This window comes from Salvelinus alpinus, chromosome 6, assembly GCF_045679555.1.
Source record: "Salvelinus alpinus chromosome 6, SLU_Salpinus.1, whole genome shotgun sequence".
Taxonomy (NCBI): Eukaryota; Metazoa; Chordata; class Actinopteri; order Salmoniformes; family Salmonidae; genus Salvelinus; species Salvelinus alpinus.
Genome location: NC_092091.1, coordinates 49,894,531 through 49,917,696, shown reverse-complemented (window position 1 = coordinate 49,917,696; position 23,166 = coordinate 49,894,531). Strand labels below are relative to the sequence as shown.

The window sequence follows — 23,166 nt, the reverse complement described above, 5'->3', positions numbered from 1 at the left end:
CTGTTACTTGTCTTTTTCTCTATCTCCATTTCCCATAGCGATGCACACTCAGCCAGAGCTCTTCATCGGGTCTGGCTCCTTCCCCTCCTCCTCCCTCTCGGCCTACCAGCACCCAGCCTCCTTTTCCGGGCGGTCCTTCCCTGGCGCCTCGCTCTCCCTCCAGGACTCCCCCACCTTCAGCCCCACGTCCAACGGCCTCCTGTCCCCCCACGACCCCCTGCTGCACATCAAGACACCCTCCCAGTCCAGCCTGGGCTTCGACCGCTTACTCTCCTCACAGGGCGCCGCCTACCGAGGGTCGCAGGACCCCACAGGCCCGCCGCAAACCACCTCGTCAGGCCGCCACCTACCCCCTCCCCAGTTTAACCTGCTGTCCTCCCAGCTCCAGGATCAGTCCTCCCAGTTGTACAACGCCTCTGTGTTCTCATCGGCACCTGCCCCCCCGCCACCCCAGGAAAGGGCCATCCCCCGGCAGGACAGCGTGATCAAGCACTACCAGCGCTCCTCTCCGGCTCAGTCGCAGCTCTCCTCCTCAGCCTCCCATCCCCTGCAGCACTACCTCAGCTGTGGGGCATCGGGGTACCAGCAGATTTCCCACCACCGGCATGGAGGGGTGTCCTGCAGTCCGCTGGGGGAGCAGAGCCCTTCAGCAGACCCCAAACCCTCCCCCCGTTCAGACCAAGTGTACCGCCCAATCATCCAGACCCCGTACACCTCCTCAGCCGCCTCCTCGTCAGGGTCAGGTGGAGGTCTAGGGAAAGGGGCTAAGAACTCCAGCTCCAGTAGTGGCTACTCCTCCTCGGGCTCCTCGTCGTCCCGAACCCCCCACACCCCACCCTCAGCCTCCTCCACCTCCTCGTCCTCCTCAAACTCCAACCCTAACCCTTCCTCCAGCTCTTCGTCTGCCCCCTCCAGACAGCAGCCCCCGACTCAGTCGGCGCCCCCTCCCCCTCCAGTCTCCTCCGCCCCGGCCCAGCAGCCTCCTACTAAACCCTGCTTGTCAGCATATGGCTCCCCTGTGGCCCCCGTCAAGCCCACCGCAGGCCTCCCTGGACAGACACCTCCCCAGCAGCAGTCCTACTCCCCCAACCAGCCCCCTCCCTCACACCTCCCCTCCCACCAACCCTATGGGGGCTTCAGCTCCCCCCAGGCCCAGGACCTGACCTCTGGCCCTGGGAGTTCTGGGAAAGGGTATGGAGGACTAGGCCCAGGAGGCCGCTCCTTCTCTGCCGAGGTGGTCTACGGGACGGACTCGGGATACGGCTCGCTGCCTACCTCCCTTGGGGGAGCAGGCAGTCCCTCGTTGGGGTACGGTGGCCCAAGGCACTCCCCTGCCCTCCTGGGGTCTGGAGGAGGTGGAGGGGCAGCCGGCAGCGGGGCAGGGTCCGGGGCTGGTGGAGGTGGATCAGGAGTTGGGGGTGCAGGATCAGGTGGTAGCAGTGGAGCTGGAGGAGGCAGCTCATACCACCTCCCTGACTCCAGCCCTTCTCCCTCCAGCATCATTCGACCTGGGCTGCACTCTCCTGCTCCCGCCCGTCCTGCCCAGTCCCCCGGGGGAAACAAATACCTCTCCTCCGTCCTCTCCCCTGCCTTCCTGTCCTCTCCACAGGGCTACCCCGACACCCGAGGCCCCCAGCCTCAGTCCTACCACCCCACGCCCCCCAAGCTCAAGCCAGACACTGACATGCTGGGAGTAGAGCGCTCTCAAGATGAGGAGGATGACGATGACTTCCTGATCCAGCACTTGCTGCATGCCCAGAGCCCTGCGTCCCACCCGTCCCAGCACCACCCCCAGCAGCAGCCGCCCCAGTCCATCCCTCAGGCCAGGGATGGGGGCAAAGGTCTGGCCTATGACCTGAACAAGGACTCTGAAGAGCGCTACCACCTCCAGAGTGTCATCCGCACCAACAGCGCCACCAACAGCATGGTCCCCGGTACTGCAGGCAACGTCAGCGGAGGTGGCCTGGAGAGCCAGCTGGAGATGTCTCTGAAGAAACAGCAGCAGCAGCATGCCAAGAACGAACAAGGGCTGTCTGGAGCAGGGCCCAGCGGAGGAAGAGGGGGAGCAGACTCCCTCTCACATCCCAACCCTCACGTCCCCTATCCGCAGCAACACGACTCCCTCGGCTCAGTGGTGCAATACGGCAGGGGCGACCCTTACTCCCAACACCCTCACTCCCAGCACCCCCACCATCCCTCGCAGGCCCCCTCACATCCCCAACACACCCAGCACTCTCAACATGCCCACCCCCACCCCCACTCCCACGTCCACCCTCACATGGAGCTCAAAAAGCCTCCCGACCCGTCCGAGCTGCCATACCTGCGGAAGACACCCGAACTGCAGCAGCAGCCCCGACAGCCCCAATCCTCCCTTTCCCTCATGGACTCCCCCCCAAACCAGCCCCAGCAGCCTCCCTCTGCCCACATGCTCCAGTCTGTTCTGTCCCACACTACCCGCAACAAGATGGACACCCAGCAAGCTGCTTCTCAGCAGCAGCAGCACTCCATGAGTCAGCAGGCTATGATGGGGGCAGGTGGAGAGGCAGAGCCTGGGGGACAAGCGGGGGTGGATCCCCAGCCCCAGTCTCAATCCCAGCTGCAGCTCCAACTCCAGTCCCAGGCTATGGAGGCCCACTACGGCCAGAGCCAAGCCAGCCAGAACTCGGTTTCTCCTCTGGACATGCTGGAGCGCACCCTGTCTCGGGCCAACAGCAGAGACAGTGGAGGGGCCGCGGATAGAAGTGGGGTGGGGGGAGGAGATGGGGGCAGTAGTGACGGACACAGACAACAACAGCAGCAGCACAGGCTGCCTTCTCATCACCACTCCCAACAAACTGCCTCCAAGCTTCACAACTTCCTCTCCGAGCCAGACCTGGGCATAACCACACCCTCCCACCTGCACCACCTCAACCCACACCACCCCCATGTCCATCACCAACAGCAGACCCACCCGCACCACCCCCTCCCGCACACCCATGCCCACCACCACTCCCACCACCTGGCGACCAACGCAGGGCCGCAGCAGCAGCCTCCGCCCCATCAGAGGGACCAGGAGCCCCAGCTCTGCCAATCCCAGTTAGACCAGCTCAAAGAGCACCAGTTTGACACTGTGAGCCCCGTGGGGAAAGCGGGCCAGAACCAAGGCCAGCAGCAGCAGCACAGGTTTGTGCCTCTGACCTCCATCTGTTTCCCAGACTCCCTCTTACAGGATGAGGATCGCTCCTTCTTCCCCGGCATGGAGGATATGTTCTGCTCTGATGACTACTCCAAGTCGAGCTGCGCCGGGGGTCCTGGGGCAGGCCAAGGGGTCCAGGAAGGTATGTCTGAGGCACGTGTACAGGGTCCAGACAGCATGGAGGACGTCAAGGCCAGTGATGGAGGAGGTGTGTATGATGTGATGGGTCACCATGGCGACCATGGTTACGGGTACTGCCACGGCCTCACGGATACAGAAAACAGCACCATGCATCTGGACCTGGACTCCCTGAAAACCCATGAGCTCCCCTCCACTGTGAACACAGAGCAGCTCGGCCTCATCCAGTCCCAGACCCCAAGCCTTGGCTTGGGGGGTCCAGAGGGAGTTCCTGGGGACGGCTCCGGCAACAAGATGATTGGGGGTACGGGCGTGGGTGGAGGTTCTGGTCTGGCCGGGCTGACGTCGCCCATCTTCTGCTCCTCCCGACCCAAGAAGCTGCTGAAGACCAGCTCCTTCCACCTGCTGAAGCAGCGTCGAGACCCGCAGCCGCAGGCCAAGAAGAACTACGCCCAGGAGTACGAGTTCGAGGGCGACGAGGACAAGGCTGATGTTCCCGCTGACATCCGCCTGAACAGCCGGCGGCTCCCTGACCTCCTCCCCGACCTGGTGTCCAGCTGCAGGAAGGCTGGAGGAGGAGGGGCCTCGGGGATGGGCTCCCTCAGCCCTCTGATGGGTGACCTGGACTTCTGCCACCCGTCCGGCTACCCCTCCCTTGGCCCCCCTCCCCAGCTCCTACCCCACGACGGGCCCAAGAAGAGGGGCAGGAAACCAACAAAACCCAAACGTGAAGGGCCACCTCGGCCCAGAGGGCGCCCTCGCATCCGCCCGCTACCGGAGCCGCCCTACTGTAGGGGGCTGATGGGAAATGTAGGCGGGGAGACCCGCAGGGGTCGTGGGCGGGGTAGGGGGCGTGGCAGGAAGGAGGAAGGGATGATAGAGATGCACCGAGACATGAACAAAGTACCCGACCTCCAATATCAGCAACAACAACAGCAGTTCCACCAACAACAGCACTTTCAACAACAGCAGCACCAACACCATCACCTCCAACCGCAGCAAAATCTACAACATCAACAGCAGCACCTACAACACCTTCATCAACAACAACAAGCACAGCATCCACAGCACCATAAAACTTTCAAGCCTATCAAGGTAAGGGAGACATGAGCAGAGTGATATCATGTTTAGATAGCAAGTTGTATGGACTCCGTAAAGCTTACAGTGCCTTCAGAAAGTATTCATACCCCTGATTTGTTCCACATTTTGTTGTGTTATAGCCTGAATTCAGAATGTATTAAATATTTTTTTTCTCTCACCCATCTACAGACAACACCCTATTATGACAAACTGAAAAAATGTTTTTAGAAATCTTAGCAAATGTATTGAAAATGAAGTACAGACATGAATACAGACATAGGTGTACACACCCCTGAGTCAATACATGTTAGAAACATCTTTGGCAACGATTACAGCTGTGAGTCTTTCTGGGAAAGTCTCTAAGAGCTTTGCTCACCTGGATTGTACAATATTTGCACATTATTCTTTTTTAAATTCTTCAAGCTCTGTCAAGTTGGTTGTTGATCATTTCTAGACAGCCATTTTCAAGTCTTGCCATAGATTTTCAAGCCTATTTAAGTCAAAACTGTTACTAGGTCACTCAGGAACATTCAATGTCATCTTGGTAAGCAACTCCAGGGAATATTTGGCCTTGTGTTTTAGGTTTTTGTCCTGCTGAAAGGTGAATTTGTCTCCCAGTGTCTGTTGGAAAGCAGACTGAACCAGGTTTTCCTCTGTGCTTTTTTTATCCCCCAAAAAACTCCTAGTCCTTGCCGATGACAAACATACCCATAACATGATGCAACCACCACCATGCTTGAAAATATGAACAGTGGTACTCAGATGTGTTGTGTCCATGCAACTTATTATGTGACTTGTGAGACTTGTTAAGCACATTTTTACTCCTGAACTTATTTAGACTTGCCATAACAAAGGGATTGAATATTTATTGACTCAAGACATTTCAGCTTTTAATTTTTTATTAATATGTAAACTAATTAATTCCACTTGGACATTATGGGGTATTGTGTGTAGGCCAGTGACACAACATCTCAATTTAATCCATTTTAAATTCAGCCTGTAACACAACAAAATGTTGAAAAAGTCAAGGGGTGTGAATCCTTTCTGAAGGCACTGTAAATAATCAGTTGTGTTATTTCCTCTCTTACCCCACTAACTCTCTTTCTCTCTGCATTTTCTGTTCCTCTATCCCTTTCTTTTCCCCTCGCCATTCCCCAAATACCCTCATTCCTCCTTCTGTCCCTTTTCCTCTTTTCCCTACACCTATCACTTTTCTCCATCCCCTCTTTACATCTCTCAGATCAAGCTGCCTATTCCCTCTATGTCTCCCTCTGACTCCTTGCTAAGGACAGACTCCCTGTCCAGCACCGACCCGGTTCTCTCTGACGGGTCAGTGGGCTCGGCTCCCTCCCTGGGCCTGAGTCCTGGACCCACTGCTGGGATGGACATGAACATGACCAGGAGCCAGGAGAAGATGAAGCAGAAAGCTCAAGCCCAGGAGGTGAGTGCATCTGGCTTTGTCTTTTTTGGATTATACCTGCTGTTTAGATGCTTTTTTCCATTAACCTCTTCGTACATCAGGAACTATTTTAAAGGGAAAGGGCAGGGAGTTGCGTGAATACTAGTGATGCACCGATATGACATTTTTGGCCGATACCGAATCCAGGCTGTATCACCTCCGGCCGTGATTGGGAGTCCCATAGGGCGGCGCACAATTGGCCCAGCGTCGTCCGGGTTGGCCGTCATTTAAAATAAGAATTTGTTATTAACTGACTTGCCTAGTTAAATAAAGGTTACACACACACACACACACACACACACACACACACACACACACACACACACACACACACACACACACACACACACACACACACACACCACACTGACCAAAAAGTTATTTTGCTGGCATTTACGTATGTCCCCATTACCAATAAAACATAATCAAAACCTATTTCTTTCACTTACTTGCTGTGCTGTTTCGTTGTTCATTTAACCCTAATTTATAAGACAGTTCTTATTTGATTACTGGTGGTTGGACCCATCTATGTGAAGCTAGCCACAATAAGGATTAGCCACAATAGTGGACTTTGCGGTTAGCCTTCAAAATAAAAGTATGTGATTGACAGTGATGCAAATGCTTACAAATAGTAGAATTATACCATAATTGAATAGGTCATGCTAAACGAGGTTGGAATGTTGTTATATAAAATCAACAAACATTTGTTAATTTGACAAAAATCTGTTGAAATCACACTGGATGTATTATACTTTAGAATTGCATTGGGGGCATACTTATTTCACTGTAATACATCATTGATCCACAATCTATGGATTGTGGATCAATGACATGTAGTATCAGTCTACTCAGTGACACCCAGAGAACATTAGCATCGTAGCTCTTGTTGCGGGACTCTGAAACAACTGTGAATTGAGCCACATTTATTGTCAACCTATGTGTATTGAACACTATTCCAGAGAAAAAGCAATACTGCGTGGATGTTTTGGAGTCTGATAACTCTGAGGAGGATGTTGGGGAACAAATATCTTGGTTATTGAGTAGACTGTTACCCCATTTCATTGATCCCCAATCCTTAGGTAAAGCTGTACAGTGAAATATGAATGTCAATACACACAATAGGCTGACTGTGGAGGTGATTTCACACAGTCACAGTTCTGCGATAAGAGCTACAATGCTAATATTTGTGTAAACTCTTCACAGTTGTGTTCTGTGGGTGTCACCGAGTAGACTGATACCCCATTACATTGATTCACATTCCAACCTTGTTTACCATTATCTAGTCTTAATATGGCATGATTGCACCAATTGTAACCTTCTGCATCACTTTCAAAGAGGTGCTTTTATTTTGATGGCAAAATGCAAATTCCACTATTGTGTGCTAATCCTTATTGTGGCTAGCTAATACTCACTCACAAGGATTCCTAAATCATTGCTAAGAATAGTGAAAATGACTGCAGTTTCTACTGGTCATTGTTTTCAGGCAGGTTGTATTGGTGCTAGCTAGGTACCAAGCTAAAGCTAGCTACCCCAGAAGTTGCGGTCGAACAAATAATGCTTTATTACCAACGCGGTATTGTAAACACATCGTTCGTGGCCAGTGTTTGCTTGTTTGCAGACTTTTTTGTACAGCTTTGACAGTGCTACTGATAGTAGTGGTGACGCTTGGCTTGCACGTGCAAATTCAGAACACACAACATTCTCTAATAGAACTGTGTTATTTGACATGTCAAATTAAGCGTTTATTTAAGCGTCAAATTGTGTTATTGTCAAATTGTGCTATTTGACGTGTGTCTTTTTTGACACACAAAGACCCAAACTCGTTCCATAGTATGTCATGAAGCTAATAGCAGTGACGCTATTAATATGTAACTCCGGTAGGGCAACATCTGAACAATAGCGCACTTGGTAACGTTAGTGTGTACTGGTGCTCGATCAGTCGCAAAAGCCAACATCACCCACGACAGAGAAGGGTTCATTGTCAAGGGCAATGAATTTTATTATCTTGGCGTTAATGGATTTCACCTTTGAGTTGCCTCGCTGAAATTTTCTTACTCTTTCAAATGACTACTCGACTTGTTGACTGCTCGATCCACACAGCAGACATTGTGGGCTAGGTTAGGAAGGCTGTGTTGCAGGTGCAGCGCAAAATTTTCCGTGGCGTCATTACGTCATGTACGTACATTATATAGATATGGACGTCAGCTTTGACATTGGTTTTTCCCATCGGCGTTAAACTAGACATCGGGCCGATTTTGATGTTGGCATTTTTAGCTAATTTCTGTCGATTCCGATATGTTCACCGATATATCGTGCATCCTTAGTGAATACCGTTTATTCACCTTTTTATTTTGTAAATAGTACCTATTACGTTATTATTGTTTGCGTTAATGTTTACTTCACTCACCATCTGTCATTTTGACCAGTGTTCAGCTTTATCCCAACTTATTTACCACTACATGTACATCCTTGGGCAAGGGTGAAAGGGAGGCCTCTCTCTATTGGACACTAAGGGATAGTTTCAGAGAATCAGTAGTGATGCATTGCTATGATTAAAAAAAAATATATATATATATATATATATATAAATAAATAAAAGATAAAATGTTTGAATATTTCATCAGCAATGATGTTTATTTTTATATTTTTCTACTGAACTCGTTGGTCAGTACTTCACTGTTGATTTGTTGTTATGCACTGTAGCTACAGTATCTTGAGGTTTTGAAAGAGATTTCTTCTCATTAGTGGGTGTACCTGATATATGTTTTTAATAATTTATGTTCGGCAGAGCTTCTCACTACGAAGTGAGAACAACAAAGTTATTTGAAGTGTAAATCTGTCTGTCATGCACATAGTGTAGGAATTTTTATTTTTTACTTATGAAAAGGGTTGGGGGGTTGGATCACGTCAAATCAGTAATCATTTTACTATGCACATTTTTGGGGATTGACGCTCTGTGGTGTGTGACCAAACCTGAGAGTTTTCTCCTCTTTCTTGTCACATTGTACACACCAGCTTGGGAGGGAGGAATCACTTTATTTAAACTTACATTTAAACTGACAAACCTTTTGCATAGAAAACTTAAATATTTCTGATATGAACAACTAGTCCCAAAAAAGAACTTGGACATCTACTAGATGTGATAACGAGTATGTTTTTAATCTACATCTGACTTTATATATTTAAATTCAGCATATATAGTATACAATATTTACAGTGCCTTCAGAAAGTATTCATGCCCCTTGACTTATTCCACATTTTGTTGTGTTACAGCCTGAATTCAGAATGGATTAAGTATTCTTTTTTTATCTCACCCATCTATACACAATGCCCCATAATGACAAAGTGAAAACATGTTTTTAGAAATGTTTGCAAATGTATTGAAAATGAAATACAGAAATATCAAATTTACATAAGTATTCACACCCCTGAGTCAATACATGTTAGTGTCACGCCTGCTCCCGCTCTTCCTACCCATCGTTACGCGCATCGGCGCAATATTGGACTCACCTGGACTCCTTCACTTTGTTGATTGCCCCTTCTATATCTGTCTGTTCCTCAGTTTGTACTGATGGTGTACTGTCACGCCTGCTCCCGCTCCCCCTCCCTGGCGTTCGAGTGCACCAGGCTGCCCATCATTACGCACACCTGTCACCATCATTACGCGATTCAGCACAATATTGGACTCGCCTGGACTCCTTCACTTTGTTGATTGCCCCTTCTATATCTGTCTGTTCCTCAGTTTGTTCCCCGTGTCAGCATTATTGTTGTTTTGTTTTCCCTGTCCATATGCTGTCCATGTTCTGTTTCATGTCTGTGTTTATGAAATGTTCACTCCCTGTACTTGATTTTCGTCTCCCAGCGTCTGTCCTTATAATTAGAATCACCTTTGGCAATGATTACAGCTGTGAGTCTTTCTGGGAAAGTCTCTAAGAGCTTTGAACACCTGGATTGTACAATATTTGCACATTATAATTTTTTTAATTCTTCAAGTTCTGTCAAGTTGTTTGTTGCTCATTGCTAGACAGCCATTTTCAAGTCTTGCCATATATTTTCAAGCCGATTTAAGTCAAAACTGTTACTAGGCCCCTCAGTGTCGTTTTGGTAAGTAACTCCAGTGTAGATTGGCAAGTCAGTTAAGAACAAATTCTTATTTTCAATGACGGCCTAGGAACAGTGGGTTAACTGCCTTGTTCAGGGGCAGAACGACAGATTTTTTACCTTGTCAGCTAAGGGATTCAATCTTGCAACCTTTCGGTTACTAGTCCAACACTCTAACCACTAGGCTACCTGCCCCTCTGTGTGGGGTACAGAGATGAGGTAGTCATTCCAAATCATGTTAAACACTGTTATTTCAGTGAGTAAATGTAACTTCTTATGTGACTTTTTAAGCACATTTGTAGTCCTGAACTTGCAGTATTTAGGCTTGCCATAACAAAGAGATTAAATACTTATTGACTGAAGACATTTCAGCTTTTCATTTTTAATACATTTCAAAATATTTCTAAAAACACAATGCCACTTTGACATTATGGGTTATTGTGTGTAAGCCAGTGACACAAAATCTCAATTGAATCAATTTTAAATTCAGACTGTAACGCAACAAAATGTGGAAAAAGTCAAGGGGTGTGAATACTTTCTGAAGGCACTGTATATTTATATTCGGTATTTGTATAATAATGGTCGGAATATCATAGGAAGTCATTAAGATGGTACATATAATACCACATTTTCCTAACCTTTACATTGCCCTTTTCCAGGTGCTCAAAGCACTTAGTCACCTCATCCTCTATCAATATGTGATTGTAGTCTAAGCGTTACAGTGTAGCAGCAGCCAGCCATGTATGATATTAGGGGGGGTAGGGCTTTTGAATGTATTTCTTATGTTGGGCTAGAGATAGATAAGATGGATTATTTTTGTGTGAGTTTGATGTTCTGGATTCCATCTGTTGATGTCTGCTGGTTGGTCATGGTAAAAGTAAAATGGCGGCTGTTGCCTCAGCAACAGGGAGAGTGGACTCAGGAAAGTGGCCAATGAAAAGAAAATTGTACATTTTTTGTGTGCGATTTGCAGGGGTAGGGGGGTGAGGAGCGGAATCTCTCCCTAATTCTCATCACTTGCCTCATTGTAAAGCGGTTGTAATTATAAAAAATATACTGGTGTCAATTGACTGTAATGCCTTTTTAACATAATGCAGTAAGTTTAAATGATGAGATGATACAACATTTTCACAGTGGTGCAACATAGACTGCTGTTTTGTCTTAATCATGTGTGCTCAGATGTCCATATTGATTTGAAGCGGGTTGAACAGTCAAAACAGTGGCGACCGGTTTCCTCACGTCACTCTATAGAACATGGAATATAACCTCAACTAGACAACAATGCAAAGTCGATCAGTCAATTCATCAATCATCAATTGAATCATTAATTTAACCTCTCTTGTAGCACACAGCAGTGCCGATATGCCAACAATGTAAATGTTACCCCATGAAACAAGCTGGCCGGACACTGCCTTTAATTGAATATGGGTTTAGTTTGTTGAACATATGATTAATGTCTTTTCTTTGTGGCCGCCACAGATGACGTGGGAGAGGGACATGGATGAGCAGCTGACCCCAGAGGCTTGGGCTGCCATGCAGAAGCTCTCCAACACGGTGAGAAACCTCAATCCGTCCCTAGCTACACCTCCTAATAACTCACAGTATCATCTATAATTCATTACTCATATTTCACAAGTCATATAACTCTGAGATCCCTTCAGCGCTGGGAAACTCGCCAGGAAAGAAGGCTGAGGGAAGGCTCTACCTCAGTCAGAACAGTGGTGGGCTAACGTTGACTGGAACACAAACATCCAAAGGAGAGTTTATGTGTGTAGTTAGTTATTGTGGTTAGTGGGGCATAAAGATAGAGGGGCATAGGGCTCCACAAGTGATATTTCAAGCTTCAGAGTAAAGTCGGGGAAAGACAAAAGAGAACCCCACATTGGTGTGTGTACATTTTTTAAAAACATTTAAGTATGTGGGTCATTTTCACAACTCAATTTTCGATTGACTGAGTACATACAACAAAGAACTTCACCAAAACACTCTTTCAATTTGGACACATATTCAATCTGAGTATCTGGTTTTCAAAATACAATATTCACTTGCCTTCAGATACTATGTTCTTGTCATTTTTTAACAACACAACTATCACTTAATCAAAGTGCTCCAAACTGATAACTACTGAACCAAAAGTATGCTCATGCCTAGTTACTGCAGCTTATATAGTTTGATAACTTCTGAACACTACATTTCTATATTTTTCCCTCATAAATGTATCAAATTGACATAAATTTATGTTGGAAGGTAAAACCAAATCATATATATGAATGTGGCTGTAAATACTACATCATCAAACTCCATCAGCCAGAGTGCTTCAATAGGACAAAGTAGAAAGAGTCACTCTATGTGCTACCATTTGGAATTATAGTGTAGTGTACAATAAATGCACTGCTGAAATACCTGGGTTGTATATAACAATATACAGTGAGCTCCAAAAGTATTGGGACAGTGATACAATTTTTTGTTATTTTGACTCTCTACTCCAGCACTTTGGATTTGAAATGATACAATGAATAATATGAGACTATGAAGTGTAGACAATCAGTTTTAATTTGAGGATGTTCATCCATATCGGGTGTTTAGAATTTACAGCGCCCCCATTTTAGGCAGTGGTGTAAAGTACTTAAGTAAAAATACTTGAAAGTACTACTTAAGTAGTTTTTTATGGTATCTGTACTTTACTATTCATATTTTTGACAACTTTTACTTCACTACATTCCTAAAGAAAATAATGTACTTTTTACTCCATACATTTTCCCAGACACTGAACAGTATTAGTTACATATTGAATGCTTAGCAGGACAGGAAAATGGTCAAGTCCTTATCAAGATAACATCCCTGGTCATCGCTACTGCCTCTGACCTGGCGGACTCACTAAACATACATGCTTCATTTGTAAATGATTTCTGAATGTTGGAGTGTGCCCCTGGCTATCCATACTTTTAAAAAAACAAGAAAATGGTGCCGTCTGGTTTGCTTAATATAAGGAATTTGAATAAGGAGGAATCTTTTGACTTTTAGGGGACTAAAAGTATTGGGACAAATTCGCTTATGTATTAAAGTAGTCAAAAGATTAGTATTTGGTCCCATATTCCTAGCATGCAATTGTAACGGATGTGAGATGGCTAGCTAGTTAGCGGGTACGTGCTAATAGCGTTTCAATCAGTTACGTCACTTGCTCTGAAACCTAGAAGTAGTGGTTCCCCTTGCTCTGCAAGGGCCGCGGCCTTTGTGGAGCGATGGGTAACGATGCTTCGTGGGCGACCGTTGTTGATGTGTGCAGAAGGTCCCTGGTTCGCACCCGTGTCGGGGCGAGGGGACGTGCTAAAGTTATACTGTTACATTGGTGCCGTGACCCGGATCACTGGTTGCTGCGGAAAAGGAGGAGGTTGAAAGGGGGGTGAGTGTAACGGATGTGAAACGGCTAGCTAGTTAGCGGGTACGTGCTAATAGCGTTTCAATCAGTTACGTCACTTGCTCTGAAACCTAGAAGAAGTGTTTCCCCTTGCTCTGCAAGGGCCGCAGCCTTTGTGGAGCGATGGGTAACGATGCTTCGTGGGTGACTGTTGACGTGTGCAGAGGGTCCCTGGTTCGCGGTCGGGGCGAGGGGACATACTAAAGTTATACTGTTACACAATGTTTACATCAAGCTTGTGACTCTACAAACTTGTTGGATGCATTTGCTGTTTGTTTTGGTTGTGTTTCAAATTGTTTTGTGCCTAATAGAAATTAATGGTAAATAAAGCATTGTGTCATTTTATTGTAAATACAGTAAGAATATAATATGTTTCTAAACAATTCTACATTAATATGAATGCTACCATGATTACGGATAGTGCTGAATGAATTGTGAGTAATGATAAGTGAGAAAGTTACAGACGCACAAATATTATACCCCCAAGACATGCTAACCTCTCACCATTACAATAACAGGGGAGGTTAGCATTTTTAGGGGGTATGATATTTGTGCGTTTAACTTTCTCACTCATCATTATTCACAATTAATTCAGGACTATCCGTAACCATGGTAGCAACAAACATTAATGTAGAAATGTTGAGAAACATATTCTATTCTTATTTACAATAAAAGTGACTCCAAAATGACAGAATACATTATTTACCATTTATTTCTATTGGGCACAAAATACCCTCAAATTTAAGCTGACAGTCTGCACTTTAACCTCATAGTCATTGTATCACTTATAATCCAAAGTGCTTTAGTACAGAGCCAAAACATATGTACTGTATAAGGATAATGAAACTGTAAGGCTGACATACACTACATGACCAAAAGTATGTGGACACTCGTCTACTGCTCGTCAAACATCTCATTCAAAAATCATGGGCATTAATATGGAGTATCCCCTTTGCTGCCGTAACAGTCTCCACTCTTCTGGGGAGGCTTTCCATTAAATGTTGGAACATTGCTGCGGGGACTTTCTACCATTCAGCCACAAGAGCATTCGTGAGGTCGGGCACTGATGTTGGGCGATTAGTCTGACTCGCAGTCCGCGTTCCAATTCATCCCAAATGTGTTTGATGGAGTTGAGGTCAGAGCTCTGTGCAGGCCAGTGAAGTTCTTCCACACTTTTTACACGCTTCGGCGGTCCCGTTCTGTGAGCTTGTGTGGCCTACCACTTTGCTGATGAGCCTTTGTTGCTCATAGACGTTTCCACTTCACAATAACAACACTTACAGTTGACCGTGGTAGCTCTTGCAGGGCAGAGAGTCACTGTTGCTATCATTCCAAAGGGTAGGTTTAACAGAGCAAATATGTGACCATACTTTATCAATCATCAGTGATGCTATTTTCAAAGTCATCAATAGCAGTTGTTTTAATTCAACCCAGAATTCAACAAAAAATAGACAATACAATAGGCCTAGGGTTTCAAACTCTGGTTGATTTAAAATGTAATGATATTTAGTAATATTGAATTTAGTGTTTGGTTGTCAACGCAACCAAATATCAACATTTGAAGGAGATGTATCTTCTGCTTGAAATGTTCTATCTGTGCCACTGACTTAGTCTGGCTTTAATTCCAGATTGTCTACAAATTAAAAATGAATATGTTGGATTCACGTCTCCATCTCAACCAAAATCTAAGTTAAAGAATAGGACTAAATCAAATCAAACTGTATTGAAAGTTCATTTAAAGTTTGATTTGATTTAGTCCTATTCTATAACGTAGAATTTCGGTTGAGATGGAGACGTGAATCCAACATATCAATGATTCATTTGTAGACAAACAGGAATTAAAGGCAGACTAAGTCAGTTGCACAGATGGAACTATCCAAGTAGAAGATCAAAATCTTTTACAAATGTTGATATTTGGTTGCGTTGACAACTAAACACAAATCAATATCACTTTTGAAATACAATAATATGAGTAACACATTATTGGCCAAATTCTCCTTATGTAATCATATGAAGCGTGCATCTTCAAGATAGCATGCATAGGTCATCGCAAGTCTGTGGAGATTGCTGTAATAATTTGCACAGAATCTCAAACGGCGTTTGACACACCCAATCGCCACATTTTGAGGTTACCGTAACTATACATTTCTTCTTATGTAATCATATAAAACGTGCGCGTAAGATAGCATGCATAGGTCATCGCAGGTCTGTGGAGATTGCCGTAATAATCTCTGCAGAATCTCGAACGGCATTGATCACTTGCGCCATGTACTTTTAATGTCATCTCAACTGCTAGGTAATTTGGTTCTGCTATTAGATGAAGCACAGTGATATCACATTAATCTATTGTATAAATGAACTAAATATCTGACTTTGTATTCCAATTTCAACTTTGCTGTGAATTTATATGGTTGAAAGTGCAGTGATAGAGAAATAATGAGAAAAAGGTGTGAATGAGGAAGAGAAAAAAAAGAGTATATAGGAGGGAGATTTTTATATATCATTATAATAAAGCTTGGACTGAAACAAATGGTAATAAATCCCTAAATGCTATATAACTGTATTTTCCCCCAAAATCAGACATTGTTTTATCAGACATTGTTTTTATTTTGGAATTTGGTTGTGCTTTTAAATGGTTGAAAGCATAGTGATAACACATTGGAAATTCAACTAACTTTTGCCTGTTTTTTTAGTGGGTGAATATAGGCTGTAATCTCATTGATCAACGTCTCAACCAAATATTAGCCAATTATCCACGTTGAAATGACGCAGTGTGCCCAGAGGGATACCACTTACATCTGAAAGTGTCAGGACAGCCGAAACAAATGACCTCACCATTTGGCTGTGCTTTGAAGATGCATTAGAGGTGTGTGTGTAAGGCTGTGTGTATGTGAGGCTGTGTGTGTGCGTGTGTGTGTGTATCTACATAGAGCTGTGTGTGTGAGGCTGTGTGTAAGGCTGTGTGTGCGCATATCGGCAGCCTATAGAGGGCGAAGCGGAGACATGCGTCTGAGGTGATTGACAGCCAGCCTCTCTGACTGACAATAAACCAGAGAGAAAGGGAGAGAGGAGAGAGAAGGCTGTTGCCAGGGTAGCTGTTGCCACGGTTACCCAATTATATTTTCTTACCACCCTCAGACCCCCCCCCCCCTGCTGTTGGTAAGGTGAACTACCTCTATTCAGAGGAAGAGAAAGGTTTGTAAAGGTACACCCCAACACGAAGCATGGAAAAATAGAATGGAAAAATACGGTTATATAGCATTTAGGGATTTATTACCATTTGTTTCTGTCCAAGCTTTATTATAATAATATATAAAAATCTCCCTCCTATATACAATTTTTTTTTCTTCCCATTCATACCTTTTTCTCATTATTTCTCCTGCCATTCATTTTCTTATTTCTTTCCTCCCCTGTCTTGTCTGCACCTCACCTTTCCTCTTCCCTCTCTTTTCTCCTCTCCTCATCTCCTCTCTTCCCGCCTCCTCCCTCTTAGACAGAGGACAAGCCCCCGGAGCTGAAGTCTAATTTCATGGCCTCCTTCCTGGACTTCCTCAAAACGGGGAAGAAGCAGCCTGAATCTGGACCTGGTGGACCACAAGACCTAGGAGGGCCAGTGGAAGGAGCTGAAACCACAGACTCTTCTTCCCTGAAGGGTAGGATCCTGTCCCCGCCTCCCCCTCCTCCACCCCCTCCGTTTGGGGACAGTAGCGAGGGCGAGGACGGGCTGAGTCCCTGTAAGCGTCTGGACGACGAGCTGAAGAGGAACCTGGAGACACTGCCGTCCTTCTCCTCCGACGAGGAGGAGGACTCTGTCAGTAAGAACCAGGACCTGCAGAAGAGCATCTCCTCGGCCATATCTGCCCTTTACGACACGCCCCATTCACTGGCTGCAGCCGTGGCTCTGCCCCCACCCAGCCCATCTCCGTCTCAGAGCCCATCGCTGCCACCAACGCCGCCGCCTGTGGCCCAAATGCAGGAGGACGTAGTCGATCTGGAGGAGCAGGACAATGAAGTAGAGACAAACATGCAACTTCACAACACACAGGCCAACACACAGCCAAATACACCGTCCCCAGAACAGGAAGGACTGAATGGGATGGACAGAGAGGATGAACGACAAGAGGAGATGGAGAAAGAGGAGGAAGAGAAGGAGATGGAGAAGAAGAGGGTAAAGGAAGGCCTGAATGTAGAGCGCAGGGGAGTGGAGGAAGAGGTAGAGGAGAGAGAAGAGGAGGAGAGAGAGCCTGAGTTTGAGATGCTGGACGCTTCTAAAGTGGAAGGTGAGTAGCCTACAATCTCAGATATTCTGGAATGGTATGACAAACAGTTGTTCATTTCCAAAGATGTAATATACTCTGTACCCCCACCCCCCCCAGATTCTCCATCCGGGCCTCCCCTCGCCCCCGCACCCCCCTTTCCCCCATCCCTCTCCCCGTCCCCTCTCACTTCTTCCTCCCCCTCCCCCCCACCACTCTCCCCACCCTCCCCTCTGCCCTTCCAGCATGAGGATGATGAAGAGGAGCAGCAGCCGTCCCCCCAACAAACCCACCACCCCCACCACAACCCCTCCGCCTCTCCTCCCCCCAGCTCCTCGCCCCCGGCCCTGCCCTCACCACCCTCCCCTTCCCCTGCAATGCCCCCCTCCACTACCCCCCCTCCCTCCTCCTCCCCTCCCCTTTCGGATGCTCCAGAGCTGGCCCAGCCTTCCTCCTCGCCCTCCTCTTCCCCACCCTCACCCCCCACCCCTGAGGATGCTCCAGCCTCCAAGATCACCTCTCTGCACCTGGCCAAAAAGCAGGACAATGCGGCCATCGCTGGAGAGAGCGAGGAGGAGGACAGCGAGAGTGGCGGCGAGGGCATCTTCCGGGAGAGGGACGAGTTTGTGGTGCGGACTGAGGACATTGGCACGCTCAAGGTGAGGGCTTCTGGCATTCACTATGGGAGGTGGTATGTCTTGTCTTCTCACTCATACACACACTGGCCTACACACAATACCCCATAATATCAAAGTGGGATCATGTTTTTACAAATTAATAAAAAATGAAAAGCTGAATTGTCTTGAGTCAATAAGTATTCAACCCCATAGTTATGGCAAGCCTAAATAAGTTCAGGACTACAAATGTGCTTAACAAGTCACACCATGAGTTGCATGGGCTCCCTCTGTGTGCAATAATAGTGTTTAACATGATTTTAAAGGACTACCTCATCTCTATACCACACACATATTATCTGTAAGGTCCCTCAGTCGAGCAGTACATTTCAAACGCAGATTCAACCACAAAGACCAGGGAGGTTTTCTAATGCCTAACAAATAAGTGCACCTATTGGTAGATGGGTAAAAAAAACATTGAATATCCCTTTGAGCATGGTGAAGTTATTAATCCTTAAGAGACACACCCGTGCGTCAGTCTAAGTAACATAATAAAAAAAATCACCATCAAAATCCGTCAGTTTAAGCTAGAGGTATCAATCCACTGCATCCGCCTATGTCGGCCTTCCGCACCTGCGGTGGAAGGTGGCCGAGCTACAGCTGTGTTTGCCAGACCATGAGACATCCCAAAAATCGGTCTTCTCACGAAAACGTCTGTAGCATCTGAACAGCTCTACAACCCCCACAAGTGTCATGGGAGTTGTCTGAAATCGGTAACGCTGATGTGCCAATTGCTGACTATAGCGTCTGAACCGTTTGGGCTACAAACGAATATCCATTTTGCTCTATGACCCCTACTCGTCTGAATGTAACAGTATAACTTTAGTCCGTCCCTCGCACGAACCAGGGACCCTCTGCACACATCAACAACTGACACCCACGAAGCGTCGTTACCCATCGCTCCACAAAAGCCACGGCTCTTGCAGAGCAAGGGGAACCACTACTTCAAGGTCTCAAAGCGAGTGACGTAACCGATTGAAACGCTATTAGCGCGCACCACCGCTAACTAGCTAGCCATTTCACATCCGTTACATGAAGGTAACCCATACAAATGTATGGAGGTGGTTATGTGGCAACAAAAATAAGGGGTTAAATATGTGTAAAAAAATGTATAACGAAAATATTTCCTGAGCTTTCTTATATCTCCTAGATATAGTACAGACTTCAAAACCTTATTCTTTATGATTTATTTGTTGACATTTTTTTTGCCATTTATGGATGTGATTTTCAATGCATTTCTGTAGGCTATAGTAGTAAAGGCCAAACTAAATATTTGATAAAATAATGAAAAATACAACATTTGGGATACCTAAAGGGGTCTTAAAATTCCAAATCAAATAGCTAAATGATCCCCCCAGGGTGTTCTTCCTAACTCAGTTGCCGGAAAGGAAGGAAACCACTCAGGCATTTCACCATGAGGCCAATGGTGACTTTAAAATAGTTGCATAGTTTAATGGCTGTGATAGGAGAAAACTGAGGATGGATCAAAAACATTGTAGTTAAGGATCGGACCCTTTTTTCAATTTTCTCCAAAAATGACATACCCAAAAATAACTGCCTGTAGCTCAGGACCTGAAGCAAGGATATGCGTATTCTTGATACCATTTGAAAGAAAACACTTTGAAGTTTGTGGAAATGTGAAATTAATGTAGGAGAATATAACACATCTGGTAAAAGATAATACAAAGAAAAAACATGCGTTTATTTTTTATTTTTTTGTTCCATCCTCTTTGAAATTCAAGAGAAAGGTCACCATGTATTATTACAGGTTACGCGCAATTTCGATTTTGGCCACTAGATGGCAGCAGTGTACGTGCAACGTTTTAGACTGATCCCATGAACAATTGTATTTCTGTTCAAAATGGTGTATCAAGTCTGCCCAAATGTGCCTAAATGGTTTATTGATCCATTTTCAAGTTCATAACTGCACAGTCTCCTCAAACAATAGAATGGTATTCTTTCACTGTAGTGTCTACTGTAAATTGCACAGTGCAGTTAGATTAACAAGAATTTAAGCTTCCTGCCCATAGACATATCTGCCCATCAGATATGTCTATGTCCTGGGAAATTTTCTTGTTACTTACATCCTCATGCTAATCACATTAACCTTCGTTAGCTCAACCGTCCCGCGGGGGGAGGCACCGATTCTGTAACAATACTAACCTAAATTAGTGAAAAGAAGGAAGCTTGTACAGAATTCAAATATTCCAAAACATGCATCCTGTTTGCAAGAAGGCACTAAAGTAAAACTGCAAAAAATTTGGCAAATAAATTAACTTAATGTCCTGAATACAAAGCATTATGTTTGGGGCAAACACAACACATCACTGAGTACCACTCTTCATATTTTCAAGCATGGTGGTGGTGACTGCATCATGTTATGGGTATGCTTGTCATTGGCAAGGACTGGGGAGTTTTTAGGGGGATAAAAATAAACAGAATAGTGCTAAGCACAGGGAAAACCTGGTTCAGTCTTCTTTCCAACAGACACTGGGAGACAAATTCACCTTTCAGCAGGACAATATCCAAAAACACAAGGCCAAATATACACTGGAGTTGCTTACCAAGACGACATTGAATGTTCCTGAGTGGCCTAGTTACAGTTTTGACTTAAATCGGCTTGAAAATCTATGGCAAGACTTAAAAATGGCTGTCTAGCAATGAGCAACAACCAACTTGACAGAGCTTGAAGACTTTTAAAAAGACTAATGTGCAAATATTGTACAATCCAGGTGTGCCAAGCTCTTAGAGATTTACCCAGAAAAACTCACAGCTGTAATCGCTGTCAGAGTTGATTCTAGCAGGGGTGTAAATGTAAATGGAATATTTCTGTATTTCATTTTCAGTACATTTGCAAACATTCCTAAAATCATATTTTCACTTTGTCATTATTGAATGTTGTGTGTAGATGGGTGAGAAGAATAATTCAGTCTGTAACACAACAAAATGTGGAGTCAGTCAAGGGGTTTGAATACTTTCTGATGGCACTGTACATACTCTCTTTGTCTCTCAAGATGGCCCTGCAGACCGGCCGTGAGCCACCACCCATCTGGAGAGTGCAGAAAGCCCTGCTGCAGAAGTTCAGCCCTGAGATCAAAGACGGACAGAGGCAGTTCTGTGCCACCAGTAACGTGAGTTACTCACATCCCATTTAAGACAGGAGACTCTCTCCTTCTCTTTAATCTTAAAGTACAATCCAGTGATGGATGCAAGGATTTACAATCCAGCATGAGATCGTCATGATAGTTGTACAAATATTTTGAAGCTACACTTTTTTTTTTATAACTAAAATGATTATCTCTCTAAAAATATTTCCCCCCCTTTCTCTCTCTCTCTCTCAGTATCTGGGCTACTTTGGCGATGCCAAGATGCGGTACCAACGTCTCTATGTGAAGTTCCTGGAGAATTTCAATAAAAAGGATTATGTCCGTGTGTGCTCACGTAAACCCTGGCACAGACCTAGACTCATGTTGAGGTAGGTTTGTGCTGTTTGTCCCTGCGTATTTGCCGTACATCTCTGGGTCTTGATTCATACGTGCCCAACCCCATGTAGAACCGTAGCCCCTACCTCCATACATGTGTAACTGTAAGCAATATCCTGCAAAAATACTCATTTTTTTGTACCTTGACAGGCGTCAATCACTCCCATCGCTCCCCAAGCCACCTCCCCCTGCCATCAGTCAAACTCCACCCCGATTGGAGCGAGATGAGAGGGAGCGGAAGGAGAAGGAGCAGAAAGAGAAGGAGCAGAAAGAGAGGGAGCAAAAAGAGAGGGAGCAAAAAGAGAGGAAGCAAAAGGGAAAAGAGAAGGAGCAGAAAGATAGAGCGCAAAAGGAAAAGGAGCAGAAAGAGAAAGAGAGGGAACAAAAGGAGAAAGCGAGAGATCAAAAGGAGAAAGATAGAGAGAAAGAGAGGAAACAAAAGGAAAAAGCGAAAGAGCAGAAAGAGAAGGAGCAAAAAGAGAAAGAGAAGGAGCAAAAAGAGAAAGAGAAGGAGCAAAAAGAGAAAGCGAGAGAGCAAAAGGACAAAGAGAGGGAGCAAAAGGAGAAAGCAAGAGTGCAGAAAGAGAGGGAGCAAAACGACAAAGCAAGAGAGCAGAAAGAGAAGGAGAGGGAGCAGAAGGAGCGAGAGAGGAGGGAAAAAGAAAAGGAGAGGGAGAGGGAAAAAGAGAAACAGCGAGAGAGGGAGCGAGAGAAGGAGAGAGAAGAAAAAGAGAAGAGGCATTCACCACCTCAGGAGAAGGTGGAGAGAAGGAGCAGTGAAGTGGACCGAAAGAGAGTGAGGGAGGAGAAGAGAGGAGGAGGAGAGAAGAAGACAGAGCGCCCATCGAGGGTGAGGCTAGTGAAGGTGGAACCTCCACCCAAGAAGAGGAAGAAGTGGCTGAAGGAAGTCCCCTCTGACTCAGACTCCTCCCTTGATGGGCCCAGCGAGGACCAAGATGAGGGACAATGTATGTTTGTGTGTGTGTGTGTAACTGTGTGTTCATGCAATTTTGGTATGTATATTTATGTGTAATGGCTTGGCTATTCTCTCTCTCTCTATCTCTCTCTCTCTCTCTCTCTCTCTCTCTCTCTCTCTCTCTCTCTCTCTCTCTCTCTCTCTCTCTCTCTCTCTCTCTCTCTCTCTCTCTCTCTCTCTCTCTCTCTCTCTCTCTCTCTCTCTCTCTCTCTCTCGTAGCCCCAGTGAGAGGGGGGATGAACAGTCGAGCCATGAGGGAGATGTTCAGGAGTTACATAGAGATGCTGGTCAGTACAGCACTTGACCCTGACATGATTCAAGCCCTGGAGGACACAGACGGTGAGAGGGATGGGGTCGTGGTGTGAGCAGATGAGTGTGTGACGATGTGATCAGGTTTGGGGTAAATT

The 23,166-nt window shown here is 45.7% G+C and overlaps 1 protein-coding gene across 2 annotated transcripts in view; it reads left to right on the top strand.

Moving 5' to 3' along the window:
* Window positions 1-23,166, top strand: part of LOC139577598 (proline-rich protein 12-like) — a 48,356-nt gene that overhangs the window by 12,314 nt on the left and 12,876 nt on the right. For both annotated transcript variants that reach the window (XM_071404726.1, XM_071404725.1), the window contains exons 4-12: window positions 39-4,408; window positions 5,634-5,834; window positions 11,433-11,507; window positions 16,865-17,651; window positions 17,748-18,286; window positions 21,316-21,432; window positions 21,643-21,776; window positions 21,934-22,751; window positions 22,979-23,098. In XM_071404726.1, coding sequence (XP_071260827.1) covers window positions 39-4,408; window positions 5,634-5,834; window positions 11,433-11,507; window positions 16,865-17,651; window positions 17,748-18,286; window positions 21,316-21,432; window positions 21,643-21,776; window positions 21,934-22,751; window positions 22,979-23,098 — 7,161 coding nt within the window. The remainder of the gene's footprint in view (window positions 1-38; window positions 4,409-5,633; window positions 5,835-11,432; window positions 11,508-16,864; window positions 17,652-17,747; window positions 18,287-21,315; window positions 21,433-21,642; window positions 21,777-21,933; window positions 22,752-22,978; window positions 23,099-23,166) is intronic.